Below are 19,942 nucleotides of genomic sequence, written 5' to 3'. Positions count from 1 at the left end.
TGCAACCCTCCCAGGGAGGAGACAATCCCCCCAGCCCACCCCATCCCCCAATAAAATCAATGAACACAAACGTTTCCTGCTCAGCTGATCTTCTGACACATTTCCTCAAACCAGCCTCCCTCCTCTACCTCCACAGCTGTCCCTGGGTCTTCCCCCACCACTGTTTCAGGACTGCACCCCTTTCCAAAAAGATAGGCACATAGATAATCCCATCAAGATCACTTTATTGACACAACAGCCAACCAGACGAACACACAGACAGATACGAGGTTGGAGGAGGGGTGGGGAGGAAGCTCGCCAGTCTGTGGTAGTTCCTTCTATCCAAGTACGATATGTGTGGCTTTTTCAGGGGAGGGAGACGTACGCTTCTATGCCGCCGCCCCCCATTAGCATCAGCACACGGTGGGAAGGGACACCATGGAGAAAAGAAGGGGGCTACTGTAAGCTGTGGGAGAAACAGAACAGGAATCAGTGGGGGAGGGATAGGCTAAAATGGCAGATCACCTGTTCATGCCTTCCATACTCAGACCTCCCCCCTTTCAAAATATGGTTTCTGTATGTTCTTCCCAGATTCAGCCTTATCTTCTGCCATGAGGCTCTTTTCCCCTCCATTTGATTACAGCTAAACCTGGCACCAAACCCCCAGCTTCCCAGATACACCTCACACCAGTCCCTTTTCCCCCAAGCCCCTTTATTTAACCAGCCCCTTTTCCCCAAGGCACAATCCTGCTCTGTGGCATATTTTTCCACCCAAATCCCAGTTGCTTCTGGGTCGACAGGGATATTTCATTTTGCCTTGAAATACACCATGGCATACATTACACCATTACGCACACATAGGAAAGTGGTATACAGGGGAGTGTGTGTGTGTGTGTGTGTGTTTACTCACCTCTTCCAGTCTTGGCAACTGTGGCAACAAGATTACTGGGGTGCTATGGAGGAAAAAGAGAAAGAGGGTATCAAGGAGGAATGTCAGATGGCTTACTCTCAGTAGAAAAGGGGTTCTTTCCCCCCCCCCCATGACACACACCCCATTCATCCAAACAGAAGCAGTGTTCCCTGCACTGATGTAGACTCCTTTCATAACTGAGCGGTGTTGCAACACTACTTCTGGACTTTCGGTAATGAAGCCATCACCGAACATCTGCAAGCGCTGAGCAGAGCTTGGTTTGGAGGTGCATGGCTGTGCACCTTAGAGTGAAGAATGCACAGGATGGATATAAGTATGTGCCTACCCTTCTGCTTGCCTACATCAGGGGTCTCTAAACTTTTCGGCCAAAGGGCCGCATCAAATATCTGGCACGGTGTTGAGGACCAGAAAAAAAAAATTAAATATAAAATTTAAATAAATACATTAGAGATGGGACTTAGATGAATGACTGAAAAGAATGAATGGGCTCAAATGTCCAGGATTTCTCCAAGCACCAACACAGCCCAAAAAATAAAGCACACACACTTAAATGGACCCCCATTCCCCCACCCCACAAGCACAACTCTGGTTGTGTTTGGTCAACTGGGCCAGAGGCTCTCAGGGGATCAGAGTATGGTCTGATGGCCTCAGACCGGATAGAGGCTCTCCACGGGCCACATCTGGGCCCTGGGCCAGGGTTTGGAGACCGCTGACCTACATCAACACATCACAACACACCACTGTCTTCAGCCAATACATTTGATTTTAAACTGGATTTGTTTCTTTTAAGGAACACTTTTTTCCAGGTCTATCTTGTTTGTTAGCTTTTAATCAATGCATGTCACAGAACTGCATGGTATGCCACTAAAACCTATCCTTGAAGCCAGTATAGTCTGCCTCTCTCTTTGTCATTGTTGATCCAATGGAAACATGCTGCAGGAAGTATCCCAGCTCCCCAGTGTGTTTTCCTGTCCTGGAACAAAGAGTCATCTATATGCTTTAAAGATTACAGTTTCAGAGGGTAGGCAACATGAGTCTATGGCAAGGACTATGCAGATGGAGTACTGAGTGCAAAATTCAGTTTCCTAAGAAGCTCAGCTTTCATTGGGGGGGGGGGGGACACAAGTTTCTAGTCCTTACGCTTGCAAGGATATGCTTGAAAGTATGCAGGCAACATTTGCTGCAGTCTCAGTAGACAGGATAAGATGACTTATCCTGAGAGGTTCCTGCAAGAGCTTCCCTGGATCAGGGTCCAGTCCTATTCAACTTTTCAGCACTGATGCAGCTGCCCCAACAGGTCATGTACAAGGCCACCTCAAGGTAAGGGAACAAATGTTCCCTTATCACAGGGCTGCATTGCGACTGCACCAGTGCTAGAAATTTGGATAGGATCCGGCTCTTAAGTAGTCAGAGGTGGCATTTCAGTGCCTTCTATAGCTCTCCGTCCTTCCCATCAAAAGCAGCAGCAGAAACAATTATGCAAAATAAGAAACATAAATGTCCTTGATTGGTATAATATATACAGGCTGAAGAAGAATTTTTGTAGATGCAGAATCTGGATTGCCTGACAGCAGGATCTTGATCTGCACTGCAGTATGCATAGCCCTGATTGTAAAATGTAATGTGGCTTTTGCCCTATGCAATAGGTTAGGTAATGTTTTAAAAATACGCAGACTTCCAAGTTACTCAGAATTCTTTGTCACTTCATCTTGCATACTTAAACACTGATACATTAGTCCAATTAAAAATACCTCCATTGGGGGAAGAGGTTCCTTCTAATTTCTCCTTCATGTACATTGTCTCAGTACAACGAAGTTGAAATATTTACCATGAGAAATTATACATATTATATTGGGGACACTTGCTAGGTTACCCTTATTAAAGCTAAGCAGGAATGTATGTAGTTAATGTCTGGATGGGTGGCTGCGTGAAAGCATGTATGCCACTTTGAGTTCTGTGATTGGAGGAAGATGTGATGCAAATGTACTTAAATATTTTCAGATCCAACAACCACTGCGACTTCTGCCAGTTCCATCACTTTCATCCCCGTTGCACCATTTAAAGCAGTGGTTCCCAACCTTTAGGATTCTGTGGACCACTGATGAAAAAATTAGAATCGTTGTGCATCACATGCAAGCCACCAAGCCCCCCTGCACAAAAAAATAAAATAAAATTTGGTAATCCATGGGGTAGCATTTGGCAAGACACTGGAAAGAGGCTTTGGGTGATCCATTCACCACCCTCTCTGGTGGTCCCTGGGGGAGTGTTTTGCTGAGTAAGTGCTCCCCCCATAGACCACCAGAGAGGGTGGAAATGGACCACTACAGCTGCATCTGACACTTCAGTGGTCCACAGGGAAGCTCGGAGAGATGCTGAAAGTGATAAAGGGCGCAATCCAAACCTGCGCTGGAGCAGGCAAATGTGTTATCTTTGTTTTCTGAAACCTCATGGACCACTTCTCAGGGTCTTGCGGACCACCTGTGGTCCACAGACCATAGGTTGTGAACCACTAATTTAAGGCTACAGCCAAAATCTGACAACCCACATCACAATCACCACCCTATTAAGCAGGGTAGGAATCAAAGTAAACCCTGTTATATTACTTTTTTCAGAACCTGACCCATTCATTAAAAAAGTTCTGATGGAACTGAACAGGAACAGAACTCTTAAATAAGCTGTATATCAGGTTACCAGGCCTTTTCCCAAGACATGTCCTCTTTTTCAGTCCTGTGTCCTGGAAAAGAACTTACCAGTAAATGTCCTCCTTTTCCCTATGAGTGGATCCCTGCAGGAAGCACGTAGCCTTCTTGTAATTAATAAATTATATGTAATATAGTTTTATATTTAATAGTAAGTAATATAGTGTTTAAACTAACCACTTGAAATCAAGTATTTTTATATTTTATTTTGTCATGTCCTACATTTTTCTTGGATGTCCTACATTTTGGGGTACCTTGACTAGGTTATGACATCTGGTCACCTTGTCCACAACATGCTAAGTTTCAACCAGAAATTAGAGGAATGAGCAAACTTCCGAAAAGGGGGGATTTCTCTTGTAGCATACAAGAGAACATGCTTTGAAAATTAAGGGTGTAGTCTAATGCAGGAAGTCTCACAAACTTCGAAATATCCATTTCAGCCCATCTCCTTTTTTCCCCATAAGTTACCTTTGACCTCCAGCTTGCACTCTGCAATGGCCTCGCCCAGTTCATTGATGGCCTTGCAGGAGTAAGTGGCACTGTCGAAAGGACTGGGCTTGCGGATGTTGAGGGTCAGCACCCCTTGGTTGTTTTTCTGCAGGAACTTGGGGTCCCCACTGAGGTCCACTTTGTTCTTCATCCAGATCACCTTGGGCTAAGAGAAATCAAAGGAAGGAAATACTGGCAAGGGATCCAGACATCCTAATCATCATACCCCCTGCCCAAAGGCATCCCCAAAGCACCCTGCTGTGGACTGTGAATTGCGACATCTACTTGCAAATGCCCCAAAACAAGCCCAGTTTCAACCAGAAATTAGAGAAGTGAACAAACCTCATAAAAACGGGTTGGGGGGGTATGAAATCAGAAAATCAGGTGATAATCAGAAAAGCGGGTGGACAGGGCTGTCCCAGGCTGCTCGGATTTGTGCCACCTCATCAGGTGGCGCAGATTCAAGTAGACCCATTGGGGCTGCTGTGGCTCACCCTGGGATAAGGGGAAAAGTTTCCCCTTGCCTTGAGTCAAGCCTCAAATGGACCCAAACTTGTGCTGGATACAGTGCAAGCTGCCTGTTTCTAACGCAAGTTAGGACTGCGCCCTAAGTCAGCCAACATTTTTTCTCTGCCGGCAGGTGATATAGGTGCTTAACCCTTTTCATGCTCATGAATTCTCCCCTGCAAATGTCCCCCATCCTGAGGCCACATTTCCCCCAGCTTTGTTTACTGGCTGGCTAGAAAAGTATCAGTTAAAGTGGCCAGGGGAAGAAGATCTGTAGGGCACAACCAGCTAGTGCAGGAAGGGTTAAGCAACCTTGCTCCAAATCCACAGACTCCTCTTGCAATGCTCTCTACCTTCCCTATTTGTTTTACAAGAAAAATAAGGAGTTGGGAGCCAACCCAGGAAGAGTGGATGGATGGGTGAATGACTGGGTGGGAAGCAGGAGACTGGATAGCTATTGTATCTTACAAGAGCAAACTACAGCAGAGATAAGAAACTGATAAGAGTAGATGCTGGTATAGTGCAGATGGCAAAGGTGACCCCTATTGTCAGTGCACCAGAGCCAAATAATTTCACAAAATGATTGTCACTGTGATTAATGAGACTTTAGGAATGCTATTAACCTCAAATCTTTTGCCATATATTCATTACACTGATGTCTGTAAAACACTGGAAAACAAGAATGGAACTTAGAAAAAAAAAAAAGGAATAGTTTTTTAAAGCATAGGGCACATTTACCTGGGAGCAAGCCCCATTGACTATAATGGGACTTACTGCTGAGTAGACACGCATAGGATTGGGCTCTAAATCAACAGTACTGTATATCAAAAACAATCTGCACAGTATCATTCTATAATAGAGGTATTGAGAGCCTGTTGTCCATGATGTACGAAGAGAACTTCCCATTTCTGTAACCATGATTATTTGCATCGATTAGAAGATGATTTTATTTTCTCTTTTATAACAATCGTGTCTTTATTTTATGTTCATTTTTAATTCCCATTTTTAAAATGCTACCACCTGTTGGTTGACCCTCCTTCTCCACCCGAACTTCCTCTTTTTCCTCCTTTTAGTTATCTTGCATTCCTTTCCCCTCTCTCTATACAGTCCCTCCCAACATCTTATTCCATCTCAGCACTTACCTTGGGGTGCCCCCTCACAGCACAGTTCAGAGCGGTGGTATATCCTGCCACCACTGTCCGGTCTATCAGTGGTGTCAAGAACATGGGGGCCATGCTGAAGTCATGTTCCTTGTAATTAAATTGTTTGGTGATTAATCCTGGAGTAGAAAAGGCAAGACAAGGGAAGTTCCATTGGCAGATTCCAGAGAACCAGGCAGCACTAGATCACAGTCCCTCCCCCTACAGTATAGACCCCCCTCACTCTCCTTCTCCAAGAATACCCTAGAATCATGTCTTTCATCTGGATCTGCTGCTCCAGCCCACTTGGCCCCATGCCTGTCTACTTCGGCCTTCCTAACCTACAGAATCCACAACTTCTGGTATAGACCAATTCAATGGCTTCTAGTCATGATGACTATCTGCTACCTCCAAATTCAGACATAGTATGTCTCTGAATACCAGGTGCCAGGAAGCAACAGAAGGAAACTATAGTGGGCCCTTGGTATCTGTGGGAGATCCATTACAGGACCCTCTCCCCCTGCACGGATACAGAATTCCACGGATAATTAAGTCCGTGGAGAGGCCTGACCATAAAAACCAGAAGCATCTTTCAGAAGGCTCCGGCAGGCCTTCTGAGGCACGGGAAGGCTGCGCACGACCACCCCACACCTCCGAAGGCCTGCCAGAGCCTTCTGAAAGGCACTCCTAGTTTTTCACCACACTGGAAATGCTTTTGAGAAGGCTCTGGCAGGTGTTCTATATCAGAAGACCTCCTGGATGCAACTGGAAGGGATTTCTGATCGCATCCAGAGATCCTCTGAGGCCTTCCAGCCATGGAGTCAGCACCCACAATTCGTCAAATCTGTTGATGCAGACCCTGCAAATCAGCAACATAGCTGGGGGTGGGAATCCAGGGCTGGGTGACGCAATTATGCCACCACGTCTGTGCATTCGCACCCCTCCCCTGAACATGTGTAGCCCTGGCCCGGGAAATGGCTCCATCTGGAGCTGTGCAAAGCCAAGGGTGGGCAGGAGAACCCAAAAGCATCTGGCTGACCTCAGTGAGGAAGCTGGTCTATTGGACCCTGGTCAGCTGGTCTATGGACCCTGACGCAGCAGAGTCATTCTTATGTAGCTCATCAAACACCACATTATGAAAGAGGCCATGTATTTGCTCCTCTTTGGGCTTGGAATTCTCCCAAACACTTATGCTAAACTCCTATAGACCCAGAACCTGGGAGAAAGCCAGGTCTAAATCTGTCTCAGCACTTACCAGCTTTCTGAATGTAGGCAGTGTTTTTGGAGAGCCCGGGGTTCTCACTGAGGCCACAGATGTTCTCACTGTAGACACGGAAATAGTATTCGTTGCCCATGATGAGATCAGACACCGTGCAGCGTGGAAGACGGTTGTGCTCGTACACAGTGAACCATTCCTGGGGGAGGAAGGCAGGGCCAAATACTGCCTGAGAAGCAGTTACGGGAAAGGGCAGACCTAGAATGTGGGCAGGGCTGAGCTTCCGAGATGTCCTACTAGTAAATGTGCTTAGCACCACTCATGTACTGTGCAATGGGGACAAAGGATGCATTGCTCACATATGTATGTGACACAGCCCCAATGGGAAAAGGTTGGGAAAAGACCCCAATGTGAAGTGGGGAGCCACTGCCAGTCAAAATAAACCATGCTGTGCTACACTGATCAAGGATTTGACAGTATAAAGCAGCTTCCTATGTAAATCTGACAAGGGGTACTTTCTTCCCAGCAGTTACCCCCAGAATCACCATTTATATCATTTGATGCTGCTTCCACAGCAGCAGGCTTGGCACAGCTACTGCCCAATCTTCCAGCTGTAACTAAATGGGATTTTAAACACTGGACTGCCACGGAGGAAAGATGAACCCTACAATGGGAGAGGATTGCTTTCCCTGACAGCATCAGCAATAAACCAGCAGTCGAACACATTCACACGAATACAGACTCAATCAGGGTCACTAATATAGGATCTGGCAAAAAAAATCTGCTCCATTTCAACCATCTCACTGTTATCCTGCACATGCCCAATCTTGTCTGATTCTCAGAAGCTAAGCAGGGTCAGGCCTGGTTAGTATTTGGATGGGAGACCGCCTGGGAATATCGGGTGCTGTAGGCTTATACCATAGCCTTTCGAGACTGAAGGTTGCCAACCAACAATGTCTCCAGGTAACCACACAAGCACATCTTCTCAGCAGGAGTGAGGAACAAGCCCAGCTTATTGCTGGATTTGGATGTTCTTTGCTGAGGCAGCTCAACAGGGAAAAGGAATCACCTTACCATGGTCTTCTTGTCGGCTTTTTGGATGGTGTAGCCTGTGATCTCCGAGTTCCCATCATCTTTGGGAGGCTCCCACTCCACTAAGGCATTGAAACCCCACACCTCCTTCACCATCACGTTATGTGCTGGTCCTGGTTTCTCTGCAAGGGAAATGGGAAGCAAAGGGTTGCATTGCTATGGAATGGGAAGGCAGGCAATAGTACATTACTGTACTCCAAATGGTAAATGGAGCCTCTCCCTAGCTCAACAGGATCCATGTGCTTACAATGCCTTCAGCATCGGTAACAGGGATGGAATATGTGTTGAGAGACTGAGGGTGCATCCTAACCAACTTTGCAGCACTGGCCTAGTTGTGCCAGTGGGGCATGTGTTGCATCCTGCAGTTGCGGGGCAGTCGTGGAGGCCTCCTCAAGGTACAGCAATGTTTGTTCCCTTATCCATAAGTTGCATTGCCCTTATGTCGGTGCTGGAAAGTGGGTTAGGATTGCGCCCCATACCCCACAATTGCTTGCAAAACCCCTGGAGTAGATTATTCAGGAGTTCCATGTGATTTTATCCCTAGATGCATGGAACTATAGGTTGGGTATTCCTTATTCAAAATGCTTGGGACCAGAAGTGTTTGGGATATTGGATTTTTCTGTATTTTGGAATACTTGCATATACCAAATGAGATATCTTGGGGATAGAGCCCAAGTCGCAACACAAAATTCATTTATTTTCATATAAAATACCTTACGCACACCTTATGCACATAGCCTGAAGATAATTTTATACAATATTTTAAAATAATTTTGCACATTTTGTGCAACCTGCCACATGAGGTCAGCTGTGGAATTTTCCACCCGGGATGTCACGTTGGCGCTTTAAAAAGTTACGGTGTTCGGAATACTTTGGATTTCAAAATTCTGGATAAGGGATGCCAGCCTACCATTCTGCCACACTGCACACGCACCCCTTCATGGAAGCCCAGCCCTGCCCAGTGGCACAGTGAAGGTTGGGAAGGGTGCTGGGCAACGCTGACGGAGGCCCCTTCTCAAATAGATTCCTCTTCAAAGGCAGATTCCCGGAAGCCCCTTAGAAGACGCTAAATTTCACTTCAAACATTCCGCCAGGCAAACGGGGATTAGAGGCAGCTGATCAGAGAAACGCGTCTGGAAAGGGGGAATGTTAGCGGTTTTTTCCAGCAGTGCTGGGAGGACTGGCATCTGGCTTAACCCATCAAGGAAGATTAAATATAGAATGGCAGAATTTGATCTCACTCTCTCTTTTCTAGATGAGGGAAGGGGGAAGCTGGTAAGAGAAAAAAGACAGAGAGAGTTTGGGGGGAGGGCAGATGGGTGCCCAGCGCCAAGAAAAGGAAGGTGAGTTTCATGTGGCAGGAAGTGGGTGCAGAGGTGAGATAATGTCCCCCCCCCCCAAAATGGGAGAGAGACAGAACCCCTTTGAGGTAGGGGGAAAGGGACAGCTGTCACCCAGTCACTCCAGGAAGGGCCCCACTCCCAAAGTCAGCATCTCTTCACTTCAGCATTCAGCCAGCAGGAGGCTGCTGTAGCTCAATGCCAACTCTGTTGTCTCCATCTCACTTCTCATGCCAGGCGTGTGAGCTGGGGCATGGAGGATTCCCACGGAGGGGAAAGGAGACTGGTGGAGCAGGGTGGGATTAAGGCTTATTAACAGTTTAGCAGCTGCAATGAGGAGAGAAGAGGAAAGGGAGGGCAGAGCCTGGCCCATCTCCCACCCTCGGTCTCTAGTTGCCAAGCCACTCCCTGCATCCTACAGGCAGCATCCTACAGCTTCCCTCCCAGAGCCGTTTCCCCATTTCTTCCCCCAGTTTTGTTTCCCCTTGCCTAACAGCTCTGCAGCCCCCCTCCACAGACAGACTCTGCTATGTCAGAATGGAGAGAACACAACTCTTCTAGAGGAAGAGGGGATGTTGTGGGATGTGGGTGTATCTGAAAAGATATAATTAGGGTCAAATCTCAGCATGGTGGGACTGGGTCATTGCTCACAGTTGTGGGACTGGGTCCATACAAAACTCTTTTACAAGGCGATGGGAGGACGTGACTTGTGAAAATTTGGTGGACGAGGGATCAGGGGGTAGGGCTCATGGATTTCATCACACTGGATCCCCAAGTTAAGGATGTCCAAGTTATACATGGCTGGGTTGGCACTTTTGCACACATACAATATGTCCTTTGGCTGTGCATTCTCACAGGCACGATAGTACTGGGCGGGCAAGAGATGGAGGTTTCGAACTATGCATGTTTGAACTTATGTACAGACTCCTGGAACCTAACCAGTAATTTCATTATTCATTATTTTTCACATGTTTATACCTCCGCTTCTCCAAGAAGCTCAGGGTGGTGTACATGATTCCTCCCTTCCTCTTGTCCTCACAGAACCCTGTGAGGCAGGTGAGGCTGAGAGATAGTGATTGGCCCAAGGCCACCCAAGGAAGCGTCATGGCTGAATGAGGAACCTGTATCTTCCTGAATCTTATTCCAACAGCATATGTACATGTAGTAGTCCAGGGCTGGTCCAAGATTCAAACAAATGCAAGAATCAGCTACCAGAGTGCCAGTTGTAGGGAGACGGCTTGAGTCAAAGACTGTGAGTGGTAGGCATCATGGCAAGTCTAACTCCCAAGCCATTCCAACATCCTGGCACCACCAACATTATGTTTTTTCCCATAATTCAAGTCCTGGGCTGACTGGCATGGCCGTGGAGATGATTCCAAAGGGCTGGAGAGGGAGAGAATGAGCCTGGAGAGTTATTGGTGGGGTATGCATGGATGTATGAAGAGTGTCAGGAAAAGTGTAGCTAAGGCAGGGAGGGGTTCTGGATGCATATGAACAGGAAGTGGGGCTGAAAGTAGAAGTGGGGCTGGACTTGCTCATGGATTCGTCTATTAAAAAAATAAAAGCAAATTTGCTGTCACAGCTGTGGAATTCCCAAAGTTGGGGTGGAGGACAGTCCTTTCTTACCCACAACACGGATCTTGATGGTGGCTTTGTCTATCATGTTCTCAATCTGAACTGAGAGGTCATAGTGACCTGAATGATGCCGGGCAGCGGAGCGGATGAAGAGGATGGTGTCTAGGTCTGAGGTGCGGATATGGATCTCCTTGGGGTCCAGAGGCTTCCCATCCTTTGACCATGTAACTTGAGGTCGGGGTTTCCCCTGGAGTTGGTAAAACACTCAGCACTGGTACCAGAGGCCTTCATTCTAGCAATGGCCCTCCCTCCCTCCCCCTCCAAGAGCCATACTATTTCATGCTTGAGGCCTTTCCCCATGCTTGAAGCCTTTTCTCAGCATTCTATTTCATGAGCTTCCTAGGCCCTATGTCAACCACAGTTTCATACCGGGTCCCCAACAAAAGCTTCCTAAAGTCCCCTTTCCTTACTCCACACCTGCTAACTCCCAAATAATTTAAGGCCTCAGGACTTCCATCCTGGTTTTGGCCTTTAAAGCCTGAAAAGGACTATGTCCACCCATGAATCACCCCTACATGCTCCAGTCTTCAGAGACAGCCCTGCTCTGTTTTGCACTGCCATCTGAGGTACAGCTTGTGGGCATGCAGGACAGGCCTTCTTAGTCATGGTGTCCAGACTGTTGTACTAAATGGGCTGCTCCAGGACCTCTGGAAGGGGGATTCAAGGGGTACATCATACCTGGGCCTGGGTCAAAAAGGGGCGCTGGGTGCCAAAGGAGGGGATCTGGAAATTTCCTGGGATCTCAGCTGGCCTTGTGGAGAACAAAAGATGACCAGGAGGCCAGGTCTACCAGACTTCCCACATTGGGAAGTCTGGTAGACTTGGGATCCAGAGATTTTTCTGACTGTCACCATTCTGCCCTGTTTTATCCACCCCCATTGCCAGTCACTCCCATTTCACCCTCCCACCTCCCTTTGGGAAGGGGCCCAAAATAAACTTTATACCCCCTGATAAAATTCCTCTCGGAGGCCCTGAGCTGCTCACCCACCCATGAATCCTCACGTACTGTCATCTTCAGAGGGCTACCTTACTCTTAGCTGTGTGGGATTTCAGGGTTATCAACTTCTCCCACCAATGTCCTTGACCGCAAATTCCAATGCTATGAATTTTCCTGGCTGGTCACTCACCTGGAAAGGGATCACCAAGTTCACTTGCTCCCCGACTTTCCTGATGAATGTCTGTCGCAGGTGGCGAGGCAGACGGATCTTGGGCTGTTCTGCACGGAGGGAGAGCAAGTGGGAGGGATTTAAAAAATTGGAAGGCAACAGGGATCAGTGGGAGAGCGAAATATGGGTCGTACAGTAGGCCCTCTGGGCTCATATCCAGAGGCTTTGAACATCCCTAGCTTACTGTTGGCACTAAATAAATATTACAGAATCGGTGTAATAGGGGTCTCAGACCCAGTTCAGTGTGTTGTCACTTCCTGTTTCCAATTCAATTCAGTGTGGCCATTTGGGTGGCAATCAACAGCCGGCAAATAGAGTTTGCTCCACAGAGACGGAGGGGTAGAAGGTCTCCCCTTTATGTGAACAACTACCATCTCAATTGCAACTTTTAAGCAGAAACATGAAATAAAGTCCCAGGCAGCCCAATCTGAAGCTTTCCTAGCACCCAGGGATGCAGCGGCGTTGTGTGTCCTTTGGCACCACAGCCCTGTGCCAACTGCCACTGGGCCCAGCACCAGAGGTGTGCCAGTACTTCAAGTGCCTTACAGCAATTTTTGCAACAGTGGCACCAGCGAAGAGCAGGCACCAGGCCCGACAGGATCAGGCCTGGAGAGCCCAATCCTAAGCATGTCTACTCAGAAGTAAGTCCCACTGCAGTCAATGGGGCTTGCTCCCAGGAACATAAGAACAGCCCCACTGGATCAGGCCATAGGCCCATCTAGTCCAGCTTCCTGTATCTCACAGCGGCCCACCAAATGCCCCAGGGAGCACAACAGATAACAAGAGACCTCATCTTGGTGCCCTCCCTTGCATCTGGCATTCTGACATAACCCATTTCTAAAATCAGGAGGTTGCGCATACACATCATGGCTTGTACCCCATAATGGATTTTTCCTCCAGAAACTTGTTCAATCCCCTTTTAAAGGCGTCTAGGCTAGACGCCATCACCACATCCTGTGGCAAGGAGTTCCACAGACTGACCACAAGCTGAGTAAATAAATATTTTCTTTTGTCTGTCCTAACCCGCCCAACACTCAATTTTAGTGGATGTCCCCTGGTTCTGGTATTATGTGAGAGTGTAAAAAGCATCTCCCTATCCACTCTGTCCATCCCCTGCATAATTTTGTATGTCTCAATCATGTCCCCCCTCAGGCGTCTCTTTTCTAGGCTGAAGAGGCCCAAACGCCGTAGCCTTTCCTCATAAGGAAGGTGCCCCAGCCCCGTAATCATCTTAGTTGCTCTCTTTTGCACCTTTTGCATCAGGAAAGTGTGGATAGTACTGGGCTGTGAATCCCTCTAGCCATTTCCTAACACTAAAGTAAAGGCAAGACCAGATTAAGGTGGCAGGTGGGGGAGGGGGGGAGCCAGAGCTGGCAACTCTTGAGGAGGCCCTTAAAGGTATAACGGTCAATCCATCTTGACTTGAATCTTAGTTGAGTTCAACCTGGAGAGTTTATCAAGGGCTGCCAAAAATTGAAGTACAGTACCTGGCAGAGCCTAGAACAGGTTGGATGGCAGAACCTGGTGGACTCCAGTGGGAGCAAACATAATACATTCAGTGGGGTTTGGTGGAACGTAGAGTGAAGAAGCGGCACAGGGAAATGAACATGAGAGGAGCCCGCAAAGCTGCCGCTGCCAAATTGCCACTTGCAGTCTCTTGTGCCACGGCAGCTCAATGGTGTGCCGGGACTGAGCTCAACGGCTCGGTATCTTTGTTCTCAAGCGTGGACTACGCAGGTTTAGCCATGCGTCCCAAGTGGGCACAATGCTGCTGACGCTCGGAACGTTTTCACAACCAGTTCAACAGGCTGGCTTTTGCATGTAAAATTTTGACAACCAGCCCACAAATAAAAACAAAAACTGTTTGGGGGATCTGGGCTTTGGGGGGGAAAGGGAGGGAACGACATTCTGATAAGTTGGAAGCCTGTTTATCTAGCACAGGGGTTAGGCCGACAGGTCTGTTCTTTCCCAGCTCTCTCCTGGGTCTTTGATTACAAACAGGCATTATAACGGCCACCTTCCAATTTGATTCTGGCAATACGTTCAGGATTTTAAACAGCAATGTCACAACAGTTCTTTAAGTAATCTCCAGTGAATGCTCTCTATTCCCAGTGACTATCCACGCTATTCACCTGTCAGTTAGTTGGATAAGAAACAAGGTTCCCCAAACCCCTTAGTGTCTCAGCTCTGCCATCTAACAACTTTTTAAGTGGAGGTACTACAGAATCAAGCTGGGACCTTCTATATGCAAGGAATGTGTTCTACGTCCCCCCCTTTAGGCCTAGGCAGGGTATGAGGCTGAAATCCTCAGAGCTCGGAGTCCTCAAGATACAACTCGAGATACCCTAATTGACTTACCGACAATCTCTCGGATGGTGACGGGCTGAGCCAAAGTGGCTGGTGCACTTTTGCCTGCTATATTGACTGCAATGACCCGGAAGAGAAGCTTCTCGCCCGTAGGAAGGTCCTTGGCGGTAAAGCCACAGCGTTCAACCAGCTCTGTGTTGGCCGGTATCCATTCATCAGCTGGGAAAAGAGTAGAGAGCACAGAGTTAAGGGGCAAAGGGGTGAACCATGACGCCAGAGTCCACCATTTCTGAGGAGGTAAAGTGACTAGGCCAGAGGCAAGCAGCAACGGGTCTGTTTGTATCATAGGAGGTGGTCTGGCATGAAGTGATGGATCAGCAGATGGTAGCAAGCTGAGGATGGGAAACACTATAACTTTTGCTTCATAGGAAAAATAAATTGGGCCAGTCCTTATTATTCCATGGCTTGTGTACATGTAGTAGTCCAGGATTGGGACAAGATTCAAACAATGTAAGAATCAGCTGAGGCTACCAGAGTGCCAGTTGTAGCAAGAGGGCATGAGTCAAAGACTGTGATCAGAAGGCATCATGCAATGAAAAGGACACAGCAATGGCAGCAAGGATAGCAAAAGGGGACTGTAAAAGCTGGCCAGGGTTACAGCAAGGATGGACTGAATAGCATTCATGACACCTGCTGAGGGCTGCAAGTGACATCATTAAGCAGACGGTGGCCAGAGATAAGCTCTTCTCACATAGAAACTCATTGGCTGCAAATGACAGAAAAGAAAATGTGCAAACCTTGTTCATAATTTCATGATATGAGAGAGCCCAAATATTATGCTGGGATAGCCCAATTATGAGGCGGGGCTGGAGAAATTGCTTATGGGGATCACATCCGGCCTGAGGGCCTTATGTTTGACACCCCTGGGCCAAGAAGAGTGTGAGGCCAAAAGCGCCAAGGCCATAGAGGTGACAATGAGGTCAAGGACAAATCTTGAGGGTCAAGATAACCTAGGCAAAACAGTGACTATTTTTCCAACATTGTAGGAAAGGAGTTGGAGACTCATAAGTAGAGCTTTCTCTAAGTGAGACTCCTGAAACTCTGGAGGGAGATGATGGGTGTTGAGGGTGGGGCACAAGAAAGGATGAAGAAACCTACAACTTCCTGGTCATTCTCCAGAACCACAAATGTGATTAGGAGAACACAAAAGCCCAAACTGAGAACACAGACAGAATGGGGGGGGGGAAGGACAGACATATTTTTCTGACTACGTGAACAGAATGCCCTGCAGGTTGAAGGGTGGCTTCAGTCCTACAGGAAAAAGAGGGTCTCGTGGGTTGCGTTGACATTAGGAAGTTTGAGAACCTATGATTTAATTGAAACCGTATGCGGATCACAGCAAAAGAGGATCTCTCTCTCTCTCTCTCTCTCTCTCTCTCTCTCTCTCTCACACACACACACACACACACACACACACACACACACACGCATGTTCCCATCCCTGCTGCTGTAACTCACTTCCCTCCTTGCAGTACTCGATGAGGTAGCCATCAATGCCGCCTGCGCCAATCCGATCAGGGGCACGCCACTTCAGTGTGGCTGTAGTGTCCGTGACATCCTCCAGGATGAGGTGGAGTGGCTCGCTAGTGGGGGCTGCGATGGGATTGAGGAGGGGAAAGAGGAATTACACACATACATAAATACAAAATCTTTCCTGATGTGCATCAACAACATTTCAACCTGCACAATGGTCTCCAATGCCAACGTACATTCCGTACTTTTTTGGCAGCTCCCGTTTACCCAGCTAAAGCTCCTCCTCAACCATGGCCACCATTTGGAACTGACTCCATTTTGAACTGACTAGACACATATGCAAGGGGAGGGAAGACAGTGAGTCATTTATCTACAAAAGGAGGGGAGATCACCTGGAGCATTATCACGCCCCCTTTCTTACTGCTCAACTGTTTCAACACACTATATCTTGTCTCTCCCCCCCCCCATCCCTTCCTCAATAGCCAGTCTTCTCACTCACCAATAGGCATGAAAGGTTTGGTGTTCAGGCTGGGCTGAGAGACTCCAATGGCGTTGACAGCAAAAACACGCATCTCATAGAGCACCCCCTCAATCATCTTGGTGGACTCATAGGTTGTCTCAGTGAACACCTCAAAATTCAGCTTCATCCAGCGCATGCTTCCCTTCTTCTTGCGCTCCATCAGGTATCCTGTCTCATATCCACAGGGAAAAATGTGGTTTATGGGGGAGAGATAGCACTACTACTGAGCTTGATTCCACCGTCACAGGTATCTGGCAGGTTGGGGATAGAATTGCATTGTGAATCAGCAGCCCCTGACCACATGGACAAGGAATTTCAGGATGTTCCATCATCCTCTGCTGGGTACTATTTCAAATCATTCACCGGCTTGTTTGAGAGGGACTCTGCATTATGTCCCATACAAGGCAATGGAGTTGCAAAATTGACTAGAACAGATGGTTCTGTTTCTGGTCTAGTCAATTTCATGCTTGGTTTAAGGGAGGGAAAATTATTGAATGTGTTAAAGTGATGGAAGGCATCACCCCATCAAGGGGAAAAAAATGGATTTTAGTTCTGGGCCATTGCTCCATGAGAACATGGATCCTTGCACTATCTTTCCCTGCTTTCAAGGTAAGTGGATAAGCATGCATCTTTAACACACCAGAAGAAGAAAAAAATTAGCTGCTCTGACCATGGAGTGTGGTGGAGAGAAACTGTCCTGCTCATCAGCACCAATATAACAAGTGCTGTTCCACATAGGTCCTTGCAGTAGCCTTGTACAATCTATTACAGCAGTCCAGGTTGCATGCTGAGCAGTGCACAGGGGGCCTTCTTTACCCACAGGTTCAGCATCCATGGATTTGAATATCTGCGGGGTGCTGAGCCTGCAGCGGAGGATCTCAGGGGACCTCCCTGGACATGACCAGGTGCCTGGTCTCATCCAGGTTGTCTTCTGAAGCATAGGGAGGTTGCACATGACTTCCCCAAGCCTCAGAAGGCCTCCTGGATGCTTCTAAGAGGCACTTCCAGTTTGCTGGCATGGCCACCCCACCACAGATTCCATTATCTGCCGAAATGTGTGTCCGTGGGAGGTCCTGGAATGGATCCCCCGTGGATACCGAAGGCTCACTGTAGTTAAGTAACTTGGGTTTGTATTTAGTCTGATCCAGTTTAACTGGCCATGAATGTTCACTTGAAGGAAGCTCTCACCAGTAACAGGCATCCCACCATCATACTTTGGTGGTTCCCACACCAGAATGGCCCAGTCCTCTCCCACTGAAGTGATGTGTGCAGCTTCAGGAGGATCAGGAACATCTGCCAAAGACAAGAGGCAATTGGATTAGCAGCACGTGGAATGCCTGTTAACCACGACAAGACTGTTCCACATTTCCATCGAGCCAAGTTACTCACCAACAACCTTGATATGGAGGGTGGCTGAGTCCTCACCCAACGGATTGGTCACCTTGATAGTGTAGGTCCCTTCATCTGAACGCTCGGCACTCTCAATCACAAAACTGCTTAGCTCTTTCCGCTCTTCTAAACGAACCCGGCCCTCCTTTTCAGTAAAGACCTGAAAGATGAGGGAGGACAGTCCGGAATGATCAAGTGGATTTTGAAATCAGCAAAGCCAAATGTAAGCTACATAATCATGATTTCCAACACCAGTGGATTAGTCAGTGGTCTGAAAACATTGGCTAGTATCAGTGGTGATCCTGGCCCGGGTAGTGCCCAGGGCTAAGACTGCAGGCTGCTGTCCCCCCACCGAACTGCTGCCCCCTCCCTGCAGGCTGCCACCCACTGCCTCCCCAACCCTCCAAAGGCCTTGTACAGGCCTTGGAGGGCAAAAAAAAAATCACTTTTGGTTTCACAGAGGAAACCAGAAGTGACATTTTAATGCCCTTAAAAGCCATTAGGCCTTCTAAGGGCTTAACAGAAGGCCTTCTAAGGGCTTAACAAATGTCACTTCTCGTTTCTCCATTAACCTGGAAGTGATTTTTTTTAGACCTGTACAAGGCCTTTGGAGGGTCAGGGAAGCAGCGTGCTACTTCCCCGGCCCTCAGAACACCTCTGGGCGAAAGGGGGTGCCGTGGTGCAGGGGGGTGCCGTGGGGTGGAGTGGATGGCAGCGTGATGCTGCCTCCCCAGCCTGGTGCCCAGGGCATATGTCTCCCTTGCCCCTCCCTCAAGTACGCTAATGACTTGTATGTTGTAAAAGAAATCAAGTCTCTAGCTCTCATGATGATACAAGTGGGCTTTAAAATCATGCGGTTGGCAAAAAACTTTGGTGTCCTGGAGCGTGAAACTAAGACTGCAATCCTATAAACACCTTCCTAGGAATACGTTCCACTGAACACAAATCTGAGAACATATGCATAGGACTGTGCTGCATGTCTTGTAGGGCTGTTATTCATTTGTGACAGTCGTTGATTTCTTAACGCACCCGCGTTAGAAACTCAAGAGAGGCTGCAATATTAAAAACAAAACGTAAATTATACTCTAAAAATAAAATAAATAAAATACTATGATCAGCACTTCACATAACGTAGCTTCTATCCTTATTGTCCACCACTTCCTCATATAGCAGTTTACAGTGTTTATTCCAGCACTGCTTTACATCTCCCTTCCACTCCATCAGTGTTCAATTATTTTTTTAAAAAGTCCAAATTAAGCAAGTTATGCTTGAGGAAACAGCAAATGATACAAGCAAAGGTCTGCATAATTCCATTGCACAATGTACAGCACAAGCCAATCCATGTCTACTCAGAAATCCATTGAATTCAATGGAATTTACAGGTAAGAACATATAGGATCGCATCCTTCGATTGTCTAACCTTGGAAACGAAGCATTCAATACATAATTCCAGACACATGCTATCTCATCCCACCAACACCTACCGTATCACCCTTCATCCAGGTGGCAACAGGTGCTGGTTCCCCAGTGATGGGCACATCCAGGCGCAACTTGTTCCCAGCAACCACTACAATGCTGTTTTCATTTGTCTTTCCTGAACAGTCCAAATGGATCTTGGGGGGCTCTAGAAAAACCAGGTGGCCATGAGATCATAAAAGGGATGTTCTCTCTTTCATAGCAGTGAAGTGGCTGAAGACCCTCGGCACTGTACATTTCCCCAAGACAGTATCGATGCACTGCCCCCAAGCAAATAAAAGTTGTCATGGGCCCCCAGATGGAGACCATCTACTCAGAATGTTTTACAAGACATCCATTAATAGCTTTATGATGGGAATTCATTAGAGACGACACATATTGCACAGCCCAAAGACCACCCCCTAATCCTGGCAAGGTTTTGAATCCAAACTTCTTCCAACCTTCCATCTGAACTTCTCCACAATGGTGATTCCACCAGAAATGCCTACTGATGTGAACCTACCTCCGTCAGAGGTGTATCTAGA

The 19,942-nt window shown here is 47.5% G+C and overlaps 1 protein-coding gene across 1 annotated transcript in view; it reads right to left on the bottom strand.

Moving 5' to 3' along the window:
• Window positions 1-921: 921 nt before the first annotated feature.
• The window catches only part of MYBPC2 (myosin binding protein C2), a 59,950-nt gene continuing 40,929 nt past the window's right edge, over window positions 922-19,942 (bottom strand). The window contains 13 exon segments of the mRNA XM_066629281.1: window positions 922-932; window positions 4,078-4,264; window positions 5,748-5,884; window positions 7,000-7,159; window positions 8,035-8,174; window positions 11,019-11,214; window positions 12,155-12,243; window positions 14,552-14,719; window positions 16,019-16,153; window positions 16,533-16,721; window positions 17,742-17,846; window positions 17,943-18,102; window positions 19,427-19,566. Of these exon segments, the coding sequence (XP_066485378.1) occupies window positions 922-932; window positions 4,078-4,264; window positions 5,748-5,884; window positions 7,000-7,159; window positions 8,035-8,174; window positions 11,019-11,214; window positions 12,155-12,243; window positions 14,552-14,719; window positions 16,019-16,153; window positions 16,533-16,721; window positions 17,742-17,846; window positions 17,943-18,102; window positions 19,427-19,566 (1,817 nt within the window).

The sequence above is a fragment of the Tiliqua scincoides genome, chromosome 5 (assembly GCF_035046505.1).
Source record: "Tiliqua scincoides isolate rTilSci1 chromosome 5, rTilSci1.hap2, whole genome shotgun sequence".
In the NCBI taxonomy this organism is placed as follows: Eukaryota; Metazoa; Chordata; class Lepidosauria; order Squamata; family Scincidae; genus Tiliqua; species Tiliqua scincoides.
This window is presented reverse-complemented; position numbering and strand designations above follow the sequence as displayed.